Raw genomic sequence first — 14,134 nt, forward strand, 5'->3', positions numbered from 1 at the left:
TATATATATAGTACTATTATATATATCATAGTTTTCCAGTCATTATAAAAACTAACGATTTATCATCACATATACAAGACAATTTACTAAAATACACAACAAAGCAGGGTGTTAACACTTCCATTGCCATCATGTAAACAATAAACTGTATTTAAAATACTAAAACCTACTAAACAGAGCTGTACCATACTGTTTGGTAAAACAAACACAGTCAGTGTATTATACAAATTTAGAAGCCGCTTTTAACGGACACACGTGCGTCTTTTATTTTGAAAGTTATGAGGACGGAAGGCGTGTGTTATTGCAGCCTGACAGTGAACGCAGCGTTAAAGTCTGACGCCCGGGCGACTCTCTGTGTTTCTGTCTCAGTCATGTCAAACAACAGCACCGCCAGCAGTAGTTTAGTCGTCGCCCAGAAGGCAGTGAAGCAGCTTCGCCTGGAGGCCAGTGTCCACAGGATCAAGGTAAACACACAAACAAACAAACAAATAAACAAACAAACAAACAAACAAAAGCTTTACACTACACTACACACACGGTCGACTTTACACATTAACCACCGTGGCTTCAATGTCACTGTGTGCGAGTGCATTCACGTCTGTTAATATGTGTAATGTGTGTCTAGAACTTGCTGCTCAACTCAATAGAAAAATACCGTATTAACGGTATAAGTAGCACCCCGAAATATTTATGTATGGAGTTTTTACATGTATCTGAAAGTAATTCCTGTCAAGTTTGTGTGCGTGTGCGCGTGTGCGTGCGTGTGTGTATGAGAGAGAGAGAGACGTTGTACAGATCGTCTGTAAACCCAAACTTTTGGAAAGTTTGTAAAAGTTTAAACTCCCTCGTCTGTGCCAGTGTTTATAAAACAACATGTCTGTCAGAGTTAGTCTGTCATTTTTTAACCGGCTCAAACTGTAACAGGAACTTCTCTCCAGCCCAGGAGAGACTTCACCCGTTTCCTGCTGTGCAGTGAAATGGTGACCTTCCTCCTCCCTGCTGCTGCTGCTGCTGCTGCTGCTACAGCTACATCTGCTGCTGCTGCTGCACAGTGATGCCTTTGTTGATTGTGCTGCTGTGTGACTGCTGTGATTGTTGGGCTGAAAGTTACTATTTTTAGAACAAAAGTCAGGCAAGTTTAAAATGTGAGAAGAAATGTGCACGTGAATGTGCACGTGTGGTATAGCTGTGGTCTCCTAACTCAGTTCACAGATGATAATAATAATAACAACAATAATAATAATTTGAACCATATTGATCCCAATTCTTGTGTGAACAACAGATCTGCTGTAAAAGGCTGCCCCCTGGCAGGCACCGAGCATGTGGTTCCTCCAGGAATCAAACCCAGGACTCTCTGCTTCGATACAGTTGATAGACAGATGGATAGTAATTTACCATATTTGTTGTGGATGTATTTGAATTGTTATCATGATGTCTAAGGTCAAACTTTGCATAGTGTTGGGTAGATTCATTCATCGTTCTGTAACCATGTGCTCATCATATCATACTGTGACTGTATTCATTATGTCAACGTGTCTTGTTCATAACGCAGGTTTCTCAGGCTGCTGCGGAGCTGAAGGCCTTCTGCTTGCAGAATGCCCACAAAGATCCTCTCCTGACTGGTGTGCCCTCCAGTGATAACCCATTCAGACCTCCAAAGTCATGTGTTCTACTCTGAGGTGTGAGAGTCTTTGGTGCCGCTGCACAATAAATGGGTTGTCTTTTTAGAACAACACCAAAAGCCTTAAAGCAAACATGAAGCTAATTTTTTTTTGTTTCAGGACAACGAGGGGGTAAAGCAAACATGAAGCTAATTTTTTTTTTAATGTTTCAGGACAACGAGGGGGGAAAAATCAGATGCCTGATCACTGTGATGTGAATGTCTGTCATGTGACCCACTGCCAATGGAGATAAAGACGTCAGGACTTTGCAAACACAAACATGGTGTTTCGCTGGGCAGCTACGCAGGGAGTGAAATTATTCTTTGGGTTTAATCTGTATGTTTCTGTGTATTTATCAACTGTTGGTTTAATGTATGGCTTTTACATTATTCAACTCTTCTGCTTTTATTTTCTAGAAACTTGTATGATTTTTCCAACTTTTTTGTCATGCTACTATTGTGTGTTTTTAATCGAAAGTTTGGGGTTTTCTACAGTACCTGTCAACTTTGTAACCTACTTTATAAGTAGACCATCCAATAGGATTCTAATTTCCAAGGTTTTCTAATTTCCGCAGTTTTCAATCACATCCCTTGATTGAAGTTATGCTTAAATGTCTTTGCAAATTGTACAGTGCCAAAAAGCATAGTAATCGTATGTGTCTAGATAATTAAAACACTTTCAATTTTTTATTCACCAAAAGATGACCTTTTATTTGTCGTTGCTCTCTGTCTCTTAGTGTCTCAGCAATTTACATACATATAACGTCACATTTTTGCATACAATGCAGTATACTGGTCTTTGCATTTAATCTAATGCATTCAATAACAACATTAATAATAATAATATTATTAATAATAATAATAATGATGTTGATAATAATAATAATAATAATATTATTTCAGTGAAGTCGGTTTCGTCAAACGTGTCCTATAAACGCACTAAATCGCTCACACAGCCAAGGTATGACGTATTCTTCCGTGTAGCGTCAATACCCGCTTTGATCCATAGAGTGTCGCTGTTGGCGCCTCTCCGTGTGGCGGGTGCCCACTCTGCCTCCAGCAGAGAGCAGTGCGCGGTTGGATGTGAGCGCCAGCGACCTGTCTCGACTTCCAGATCGAAGATGGCGGTCTCGGTGTTCCCCGGCGTGCGGCTCCTCTCTATCGGAGACGCGAATGGAGACATACAGCGACACTCGGAGCAGCAGCCACTGCGGCTAGAAATCAAAAGCACACAAGACGCAGCCCTCATCAATCTCTCCAATGGTGAGTTGACCTTTTCTTTCTGCCGTTGCCGCTCGGCCTCTCTTTAACTGCCCGTGCTAATGCTACGCAGAGCTAATGTAGCACTAGCCGCCATCGAGCGAATCCATCCTGAGACCACGTCGCCTCCCCCTGTTTGTCACGAGGGAGCCGCGAAACTCCTCAGTGTGTCTCTTTTTTGTTTAAAATCTATTCAATTTTACCCTCGCTTCCCACAGAAGTTAAAACGCCCTTAAATTAAGATCTGAGCGCGGCGCCGCGTCAACAGCACAGTCATATGAATGGAGCTCAGCTGCTAAGTAATGTATACTTAAATGCTAGTTAAACAATGCCACGAGCCTGGCTCCTGCGGGGATGCGCTAACCGGCATCACAGCCGCCCCGCATCTTCATCTTTATTGCCCTTGAGCATTTAAATTTACGACTCTTTGTCTCACATAATCCTAAATATGTGCTTCTAATTCACCCTAAATGAGTCGGGTCTCAACGTTTAACAACGTTGAGCTTGTGAATGAGTCCATGTGGAGTGTTAATTTGGAGCCGGGAGCAGAGGGGCATCACTCACCGGGGATGTGAGCTCTGTTCCCCGGACTCTTCCACCGGGGCTGCGGGCTTTGTGTAGCCTTCACTCCGTTCATTTTAGAGCGGGTAAACCCAAAACTTTAAAAGTTTTAACTTTTATGGCGGGGTGCTCGTGGCGAGTTCCCATGTTTTTTTTTGTTTGGTTTGTGGAGAGCGGGCCCTCATTACTTATGCATTCATCTTTGTTCTCATCGGAACAATAGACGCTCCTCGGCCGTCCTGTCCCCTCCTCCTGTGCGGACGCAGGGTCCGAGCCGCCCCGCTCCTCCACGGCTTTTTGTTTCTCAGTGGGATGTCCCGCTGAAAAGCAGCCGCCGCCGCTCCTCCACTGGCCTCCACCGCTGCGATGCTCCGGTTACACAAAAGCGCACATTTCACCGTCTTACATAATTCATTCCCCCTCAGAGCTTTGTGGAGTTGTACATCTAGTAATACTGCTGTGCGTTTGCAAAAAGGTCGAGAACAGGAGGTTTCATTTCCTCCAGTGGGAATTTAAGTCCTGGAAATACCACAAAAGTCTATTACCACAAAAACCAAGCAGGCTTTATATGGGCACCCAGATGCAGCAATGCATACAGTCATGGATGAGGAAAGTTTGAAGATTTTTTTTAAACCACCAGAGTGTTGATTTATCAATAGTTGTAGAAGTTTGTGGAGCCGGTAGAAAAAACCCCCATCTTTTTCATTCTTCCACTTTATGTGGTGTAATCTTCCATAGTTCTCTGTGCATGGTCTACGTCTTCCTCCTCTTGTTGCTCCTCTTCATCACTAACAGTTTTTTCTACATCCAAGCTTATTATCCCATCACAACATTCGATCAAAATAAGGATCTGACCATTAATACATCCAAGCTTATTATCCCATCACAACAACTTGAAATCAGACGTTCAATCAAAATGAGGATCTGTCCATTAATGTCTCTTAAATCGTTAATATTTATTTCCAAAAATTTTTTGTCGTGTGCTCATGGATGTGAAAACGACAACAATAAAAAGTTGTGTGTAAAAAAACGCAAAAGAGCAGTGTGTGGGGACGGATTTGAACCCGCGACCTTCCAGAGACAAGTCTGCTTCCTTCATCCGCCTGATCACAGCCTGCTGGTTCTATTTTATGTAATGAGTGATGTAGTCTTGTGTTGTTGCTTTTTTTTTCCTACCAAAGCAAAATAAGTCAATCTGGCAGGTGTTACATAACAAACAGTGAGCTCATTTGGAAAAAGAAAGTGGAAAAGCATTTCCCCACAGAGACGTACCTGAGGACGGTTGGCTCAGGCCGCAGCTTCCACATGGTCTCTTTATTTCTTTGGCATTTGCTTCACAGCCTGGCAGTGATGGTACAAAACAACATTCTTTGACTTGACGGCAGGAAGGAAACCAAATGTAGGACGTGTTTTAAATTTCCCTGTGAGGAGTCAAATTTGACTGCTGTTCTGTCAGATTTGCATTTTTTAATACGCATAAAACGCACCGTTTTTAAAAACCGGTGCTGAATTCCCTTTTGGAAGTTCATATCTGTGACGTTTGACTGAATTAACAGTTCAAATGAATGACATTTCTGACTTGTTCGTGAACCCATGACCACCTCGGACCTGTTTTCACAACAGTTTGGCTTCAGTGCGAGTGCAGATGAGATGATGTTGTAACGTGTGAAATTCAGAGCAGATGAATCGTCGTGTTGGTCTTCAGGACCTGCATCCTGTTCACAGACACAACACGTGCGTCAGAAATGCTGAAGAAAAACTTAAAATTCCTGACAGAGTTGTTGTTCTCTCTTTTTTAAAAAAAAAAATCCTGAAATAGAATTGTGATTCATCTGTAGGCAACACTCGATGTTTCGTTATTAATCACTGAAACGTAACACCTCTGCACCGAGCCGTTCATTTCACTGCTGTCACTGAAGTTCATTCATCTCAGTTCGTTACACATCTTAATGTGATGTCACTTTTTAATGGTTTGTTATTGGATTTAAAAAGAAAAATGTGCTCAGCATTTACCTATAATAGTTGTCAACTAGTTTGAAATTAATCTCTGGCTCAGTTAGCGAGCAATTATTTTTGACATTGGACTAATAGTTTGGAAATGTTTATCTTATTAAACAATTTTAAAAAAGAGCCTATAATTTCCTGAATCATTTAAGTGAATGTTGCTGGTTAGAAATTCCCTCTAATTTGTTTTAATTATTACCACAAATATACATTTTTTTCCATCTAGGGGATGACCTTTGACACCTGGTTAAATGTAATAAAAGCTTCCCTTTTGCTCCGATTTCAAACTTGCTCGTCCATGAGGCTATGATGATGAAAACCTTAGTTTCCATCAGTGACAGTGGCTCTCACAAGCTGAGGCTTCTAACAAGTCTGCAGCTGTTTTTTTCCCTCTGTTGTCGAGCAGCAGGCGTGTTTACGTCTCCTGTCTGCACGGTGTCCAAACTCTACGTCCATGTAGTGGACGGAGCAGCAGCAGCAGCAGCAGCAGCAGCGGGGCTGAGTCGTCAGCAGCAGAAGTGACAGCACAGACACCGAGTCGTCGGCACATTTCAGTCACTGATTCACAGGAGTCACAGAGGAGACTGAAATGGAATGTTCTGGTGCAGTGACGATGTGTGAAAATTAAAGAACTGCGGCGTCATCGCAACAAAACGATAACAAAAGCCTTGAATCTTTAAGTAGATTTTCATAATTGACGAGTGATTTAACTTAAATCCTTGGTGTCTTTTTGGCTGCGTGATGAATTCCCAGAGTGTTTTCAGACATGTCTGTAAAATCCTTGGTGTCTTTTTGGCTGCGTGTTTTCAGACATGTCTGTGTTTGAAGTTTTTAAAAATAAGGAACGATTTTCTAGGGATTTACATGCCTTATATTTCTATAACTCGGTGGAAGTTTCAGTTTCAGTCTTCACCACCAGTTCCTCCCAGCTGTTCGAGACTTCACTCCTGAACTCTCAGTCAGAATACGACTCTTCAACTCTTTTGACTTTTTGATTTTTGTTCAGTTCCGTTTTCTTCATTTCCTGAAGTGTGTTTTGTGGCAGACTCTGAGAGATTTATTTTTGTTTTGAAAAACGAGGACAACATTGTGACTGCGGGCCAACATGGCCCATATCTGAGTCTTCACTGTGAGCTGCACCAAGCTGTAAGTCTGTCAAATTAAAACCACAGGAAACAAAATATAAAAAATGCACACACACACACACACACTTCTATGAAAAGCATTAGTTGTGAAATGGACTTATTATCAACAGTTTATCAATGATAACCAATAACAAATATTTTTTTATATTTTATTTCTCACACGTCTGTAATAATCCGTGAATGATAACCAATAACAAATATTTTTTTTAATATTTTATTTCTCACACGTCTGTGTAATAATCCGTGATCAACAGTTTGAAACGCGACCCTTATTGTTGTGACCGTCATCATGTGACAGTTGGACAGCGTTCACTCAGCTGTAGAAGAATCCTACAGTCCACGTGAGATTATGTCACTGTCCAACTGTCAGCAGTGGGCGGGGTTTGATGACTGAACTAGGGCTGTATATTGGCAAGAATCTGGTGATGTGATACGTGTCCTGATACCGTGGTAACGATACGATGTTGTTGGCCTCATCACATCACAGTGGACGATGCAATGTGTGTGTCCTAACACTGTCCTGACTGATTGACTCTCTCTCTCTCCCTCCCCTCCCTCCATCCCTCCATCCACTACTTTTCAGGAGACGATGCCAGTGTTTTCAAGTGTTCAGTTTCCAGGGAGACAGAGTGCAGCCGCGTAGGGAAGCAGTCGTTTATCATCACGTTGGGCTGCAACAGTGTCCTGCTGCAGTTCTCCTCACCTGGAGGTAAACACCACACACACATCAAAACAAAACGGCTGCCTCTCCAAGTACACACACACACACACACACACACACACACAACGCCGTGCTCTGGAATCTGAGCCTGGACTGAGAGTTCCTCTGATGTTCTGTTGATCTGTTTTCGTCCCGATGTTCCTTTTATGAGTGAACTATTGTGCACAACACCGCCCCCTACCTTTCCACTGGTACTACGTAGCCGCAAGCTTTTTTGAAAACGTACCAAATTACGTACCTAACAACGACAGGATCTGTGCGCGTGCTTTGATTCCGACATAAAATGACAAGCATGAACTGATCAAATGAAAGATGACTGATGATTATTTAGGAGTTGACTCAGCTGTCTGCTCCAGGAACCGTCTTTCGTGATGTGTGGTAACGACCCCTCACTGGGCCAGCGAGCCAAGGTTTGTTATGTAAGCAGTGAGCTCGTGTTTCCACACACTCCTGGTTCAACTACCAGCAGCGTAGATCAGGTTTAATCACGCTCACCTCTGCCCCCCTAAACTCTCCACGGATGCCCTGGTGTTAATGTTGGGGGGGGGTCCGGTGGGGGTTCTGATGACACGTGGACGGTGTCAGGTCTGTTTACACCTGCCTTTGAAATGTGGCCTAGATGTTTTTTCTGTGGTCGCTGCAGAACAAGAACGTCTCACTTTCACGCTTGAGCAGCAAACACACACACACACACACACACGTACACGTGTGAATCAGTTTGTGACATCGTTGCTGAGCAGCAACAAGGATTCAACCTTTTTTTGTTGTCATGTGATCATGTTACGTACAGAAAAACACACTAATCTAACAACTCCTCATAAAACAATGTCATTTTATAAATAGTTAGACATTTATATTAGAGCTGAATATATAAATAAATCTATACTGTGTGTGTGGAGGTATTTCCTTTCATAGACTGTAATGAAACCAATACTGTGGTTATTTTCAGACTCAGGTCACATGATCACTTTATAGCTGAGCTCTTATCTGGAGATGCTGCGTCCGTGTCCTTGGATGTTGATACCGGCCCTGATCACAGTTATTGATTCATTTCCAACTCTAAAAAGCTGCTCTTTGTTACCTCAGTGTCGGTCCAGTAGATCTGTGTGTTGGTGAGAATCTGCCGATACGATACACGTCACGATACAAGGGGCAAAGATACGATATGTTGCGACGTTAAAGTCACGACACACTATTATAATCCAGTTGTAGTCCCAGTGTGATCCTAGTCTCAGACTCTGTTCCATCTGAACATCAGTTCCTAACTCTGGAACAGAGGGATCTACATTTGGAATCACTAGAGAAGAAAGAAAAGAAAAAGAACATGAACCAACACCAGGAATATTGGACTGGGAATTGGAGAGAAAAAAAATCAATAACTGATGACTGAGGTTATGGCAGTATTTCAGTGTATCCATATTTATTTTTCACCCCTAACTACTGTAGTATCTAAAGTGTTCGTGTTCTTCAGCTGTAGTGCTTTATTCATTTTCTCCTTCTGCTCCTTCACAGACTTTCAGTCCTTTTATAATATCCTGAAGAACTGTCGCGGTCACCTTGGCGAGCGCTCAGTCTTTAGTGACAGAACAGAAGAGTCATCAGCTGTACAGTACTTCCAGGTGAGAGGAACACACACTCACACACACTCTTGTGTAGCTCCAGTCACGGAGGTCACGGTGTCTGAAGATCCAGATGAACCAGATGAACACAGCAGAGTGAACATTCTTCTGTCTGTCGTTTCTGACCGACTTCTTTTTCCGTTTTTTTCCCTCCGTCCTCAGTTTTATGGCTACCTCTCCCAGCAACAGAACATGATGCAGGACTATGTTCGGACAGGGACCTACCAACGGGCTATTCTCCAAAACCACTCTGACTTCAAGGACAAGGTGATTCACCTGTGAATACTAATGCACCAGTTCAACGTCACGTCTGACGCCGATGCATATGTTGAGTCGTGGAGTTTTATCCTCCAACTAAAAATGATTTTTCTTTTCTTTTTTTTTTTGGACGCTCACACAGTTCTGTTCCGCAGACTGAATGTTGATATGATTCATCGGTTCTGCAGAACTCACTTATGTCATCTTTTGGCCAAATTCCTCTCTGTGCTGTTAACAGATTCCACCCTTTTTCCCAGAGCCGTCCACGAAGGCATTAACATGTGAAACTCTCATCTCACTCACTGGACTGAGGTTCATGTCCAACCTCAATACAACAGTATAACATTTACATTTAAAAACATTATTTATATATATATATACATGTAGTATATGGAATAATATTCATTTTAAATAAAAACAACCTAATACATGGTTTAAATACATGGTAGTTACCTGCCTAAAACTTTGTTGTTATTTCAGCATTTCACCGTAACGACAGTGCTTTCAAACAGTACCCAGTACTAATTAGTGTTTTACTCATTTTTGTTATTGGGAAATACATATTTTTAAGGGGTTTGAGACATAATTTGGATCCACTGAACAACACTTCATTTTCTTTTTCATTTTCTCTAGTGATTCCAAACGTAGATCCCTCTGTTCCAGTGTTAGTGTCTGATGTTCAGGTGGAACAGCAGCAACAAGTCTTTAGTTGACACTACAGTTACAATGGTTAAAAAAAAATCACCAGGTCACCAACACGCAGCTCTTATATTTTTGGTTGGTGGCTAGTGAAACTCAGAGCAGCCCTTTACGTCATCTTTAGCGTCGTCTTGTCCGTGGTCGTCACCAACAGTGACGTGACGTCTCCTCGTCTGTCCTCAGGTCGTCCTGGATGTCGGCTGTGGCTCCGGGATCCTCTCTTTTTTCGCAGCTCAAGCGGGAGCCAGGAAGGTGTACGCTGTGGAGGCCAGCACCATGGCCCAGCACGCTGAGGTCAGCACGCCGGTTCACACAGATCTGGTTGGTTTGAAGTGACCGCAGACCTCAGTGAGTCTCTGCTCTACCTCACAGGTGCTGGTCAACAGTAACCGTTTAGGCGAGCGCGTGGTGGTCATCCCCGGGAAGGTGGAGGAGGTGACGCTGCCGGAGCAGGTGGACATCATCATCTCAGAGCCAATGGGCTACATGCTGTTTAACGAGCGCATGCTGGAGAGCTACCTGCACGCCAAGAAGTTCCTCAAACCCAACGGTGAGAAAATGTTCAACTCACAAGAGTGGAGGGAAAAATAAGAGTCAGTCGTTGACTGATCCGTGGGTCTGTGTCCGTCTCACAGGGAAGATGTTTCCCACCATCGGTGACGTCCACCTGGCCCCCTTCACAGACGAGCAGCTCTACATGGAGCAATTCACCAAGGCCAACTTCTGGTGAGGAGGAGGAGGAAACATCCAATCAGCTGATCTGTTAATATCAACGTCTCTTGTTTTTTTTAAATAGTGGAAATCCTGAAGTTTTCCATCTGTTCTTGAGTTTTATCTTCACTGATCTTAAAACTGAACAAACATTGTTAAATCTGTGGACACACTACACAAACGTCTGTTTAAAGGCTAAACTCACACGTGTGTGTGTCCAGATTCAACTGGAAAATTCCAAAAATGCTTGATTGACAGGTCACGTCTGTCGTGTTCATGAACAGATTTTTGTCCAGACGTCCAGGGCTAGGAATCATGGGTAATCAAGTCTGTCAGAAATCTTGTCCTCGGCTTCAGATGTTTGTTTTTTTTTCCTGGTGCCTCTGGAGACGATCCTGAGAATTGTGCTGATTTACAACATTAAAAAAAAAAAAGTCTTGAGAGAAACTTCACTGCCTGCAGCCACAGTCTCTGTCTCTGAGATTCTGCTGAAAACAAATCACTTTTCTGAACCTTTGATCTGCTCACCCTCAGGTATCAGCCCTCGTTCCACGGTGTGGACCTGTCAGCCCTGCGGGGGGCAGCTGTGGACGAGTACTTTCGTCAGCCAATCGTGGTGAGTTACTCATGACACGCCCGCGGTCGGGCGAGCATCCACATGTTGGCGTTCATGACAAATGTCTGTGGGTTTGATCCCCAGGACGGTGTGTCAGTAATTCTTCTTGTGATGTCACAGCTTCTGTAGAACGATGATGATTTAATGTGCTGTAATTACCAGTGGTTTTCAACTGAATCAACTTTGTTTGAATCAGCTTCAACATGCACTGTGCTGATTGATGAACCTTTTTATTTTATTTTTTTGTCCCTGACAGGACACCTTTGACATCCGTATCCTGATGGCCAAATCTGTCAAACACACAGTCAACTTCTTGGAGGCCAAAGAGGATGATCTTTACAGGTCGGTGTGTGTGTGTGTGTGTATAATTTCATCAGAACAACCAGTGGTGGTGTGTGCTGACTTTGTTTTTCTCCAGTAATTTCATCAGAACAACCAGTGCTGACTTTTTCTCCCTCTCTCTTTTGTCATGTGACCCACAGGATAGAGATTCCCTTTAAGTTCCACATGATGCACTCTGGCCTGGTCCACGGACTGGCGTTCTGGTTTGATGTGGCGTTCATGGGATCAGTGTAAGTCAGACTTTATTTGTCATTATAAAGAAATGTTTTGAGCGGTTCCCTCATTTCCTCCTCCTCCTCCTCGTCGTGCAGGATGACGGTGTGGCTGTCCACAGCTCCCACTGAGCCTCTGACCCACTGGTACCAGGTGCGCTGTCTGCTTCAGTCTCCTCTCTTCACCAAGGCTGGAGACACGCTGTCTGGCACAGCACTGCTGATAGCTAACAGGAGGTAGAGAACTCTGCTCTGAAATACATTCAAAAAAAAAAAAAAAAGTTTTGTTCTGGCGTCTCAAATGTAGGAGGAACAAAAACAGGTTCAGTCTCTAAATGTCCCACTGCCTGACGAACCACTTCCTGTGAAACCCTGGTCGACACCACTTCAGTCTAACGCTGGTTTTCTCTCTCACAGACAGAGCTACGACATCAGTATTGTTGCCCAGGTGGACCAGACAGGATCAAAGTCCAGCAACCTCCTGGACTTGAAGAACCCCTTTTTCAGGTGAGTTGGTCTCAGGACCTCAGGACACGAGGCCGGAGCTTCTGTAGAACCATTCACACCTGTGTCCTTTGTTGCTCTGTGCCTCTAACTCCCTGGCGTTTGTGCATTTGCTGTTGCAGGTACACGGGCACCACCCCCAACCCTCCCCCCGGCTCACACTACACTTCCCCATCTGAGAACATGTGGAACACAGGGTCAGCCTACAGCATGAGTCAGGGGATGGCTGTGTCAGGTGACCACACACATGACCTCAGTATGTTGGCAGAGGTGATACACGGGGAGAGAAACGGATCAGTCTGGGGTGACAGGGTGTGTTCTCTGTCAGGAACCGTTCCAACGATACAGTGGCTTTTCAAAAATAGCACTTTATGACCTGGACCTGGAGTTCCCACGTGTCCCAAACAAACGACTGAGTGAGGGCAACAAGGTTAAAGGTCATCGGCTGTCAACAGACAAAATTAAACAACAGAACCGCTGCTTCTGGACCATGTGGTCGTCCATGTGACGCCGACACCCAATCAAATTCAAACTCCTACTCAGAGCAGCGCTGAAGTCACGGTTCCTGGTGGGGTTTTGTGGTTAGATCTAACAGGATCTTGGTCTTAGACCTTGGTCAGGACTCGACTCCTGGACGACTCTCGGAGCTCAGTTCAAAAAAACATAAACATTAAAGTAAATGTAGAAAAACTCCAGGTATGGCCGTAGAAAAGAACACCCTCTGATGGAGAGCAGTGATCACAGACACTTCATCACATTTATGTCCAGGCTGTGAGGAGGAGTCACATGACGTCCCTCCACGTCTCCACACCAACACACCAACACACCTCACCTGTTGTTGTTCTTGTTCTTGTTCTTCAGGCCAGTTCGACTGGTCTGGGAGGATCACACACACACACAAAAACAGACAAAGAACGCCTAAAGATTTCAGTCAGTAAATACTTGTTGGTTAAAAATAACCAGGACAGAGTCACACGTGGATGAAATATACAGCAGTAATCTGGATACATGTGTCTTTAGTTATCTTGGGATGTTGGAGAAATTGAAAAAATGTAAAAAACCTATATATAAATAAATATAGTAAATATAATAAATATAGCTCAAATACTTCAATATAAAAGCAGTAATAAATGTATACTACTTGTATCTGTATTTGATAACCTGATTTCCTACTTTTATTTACCCCGTGGGGTAGTTGTTTGTAACCCCCCGTTGTTTCTGCCCTCCTCAGGGATGCCTGCAGCTTATGACCTCAGCACAGTCATTGGCAGCGGCCCCTCAGTGTCTCACAACAACCTCATCCCCTTAGGTAAGAGCCACACGCTCCCTGACCTCTGACCTCTGACCCCTGTGTTTTTCTTCTTGTTCTTCTTCTTCTTCTTCTGTGTCACTGACTTTTCTCTCCTCACAGTAAACACAGGAATTGTAAACCACACCCACTCCAGGATGGGCTCCATCATGAGCACAGGGATCGTGCAGGGTACGTCCACTTCAGCACAAACGATCCATTAACCTGGTCTGTGTTAATCCACCTCAGTTTCATAAGATTTGACATTGGATTTTGACTGGACTCAGAGCGCTGACCCGTCACTCTGTGTCCTGACCTGCAGGAGCCACCACGGGCCAGTCGGGTCCCAGCAGCAGTGGTACCTACTACCCTGTCACCAACCAGTTCACCATGGGGGGCGCCGCAATCTCCATGGCGTCACCGATGGTCATCCCGAGCAACACCATGCATTACGGCAGTTAAGACGAGGACGACAACATCGGAGTCCCCGAACCCCAGCATGAGAAAAGACCCCCCCCCAAAACACACACACAC

General features: G+C 43.9%; 2 protein-coding genes across 5 annotated transcripts; both read left to right on the forward strand.

Annotated features, from left to right (window-relative positions):
• The first annotated feature begins 290 nt into the window (after positions 1-290).
• LOC103393583 (guanine nucleotide-binding protein G(I)/G(S)/G(O) subunit gamma-5) lies at positions 291-2,360 on the forward strand. 2 transcript variants are annotated; one of them, XM_008330590.3, is made up of 3 exons: positions 291-464; positions 1,553-1,679; positions 1,782-1,794. In XM_008330590.3, the coding sequence occupies exons 1-2, from the start codon at positions 372-374 to the stop codon at positions 1,676-1,678; spliced, it is 219 nt and encodes a 72-aa protein (XP_008328812.1). In that variant the 5' UTR covers positions 291-371; the 3' UTR covers position 1,679; positions 1,782-1,794. The 2 variants fall into 2 exon arrangements, with proteins under 2 accessions (XP_008328812.1, XP_008328811.1); XM_008330589.3 differs by lacking the exon at positions 1,782-1,794 and adding an exon at positions 1,835-2,360 and having other exon boundaries at positions 295-464.
• Positions 2,361-2,575: 215 nt separating this feature from the next.
• Positions 2,576-14,134, forward strand: carm1 (coactivator-associated arginine methyltransferase 1). 3 transcript variants are annotated; one of them, XM_008330585.3, is made up of 16 exons: positions 2,576-2,923; positions 7,214-7,339; positions 8,864-8,970; positions 9,133-9,237; positions 10,111-10,221; positions 10,300-10,477; positions 10,563-10,653; positions 11,173-11,254; positions 11,511-11,596; positions 11,737-11,826; positions 11,908-12,045; positions 12,226-12,315; positions 12,435-12,568; positions 13,544-13,621; positions 13,724-13,792; positions 13,923-14,134. In XM_008330585.3, the coding sequence occupies exons 1-16, from the start codon at positions 2,782-2,784 to the stop codon at positions 14,060-14,062; spliced, it is 1,767 nt and encodes a 588-aa protein (XP_008328807.1). In that variant the 5' UTR covers positions 2,576-2,781; the 3' UTR covers positions 14,063-14,134. The 3 variants fall into 3 exon arrangements, with proteins under 3 accessions (XP_008328807.1, XP_008328809.1, XP_008328808.1); XM_008330587.3 differs by having other exon boundaries at positions 13,724-13,828; positions 13,923-14,064; XM_008330586.3 differs by having other exon boundaries at positions 2,577-2,923; positions 12,435-12,547.

Source organism: Cynoglossus semilaevis, chromosome 17 (assembly GCF_000523025.1).
Source record: "Cynoglossus semilaevis isolate Cse_v1.0 chromosome 17, Cse_v1.0, whole genome shotgun sequence".
NCBI lineage: Eukaryota > Metazoa > Chordata > Actinopteri > Pleuronectiformes > Cynoglossidae > Cynoglossus > Cynoglossus semilaevis.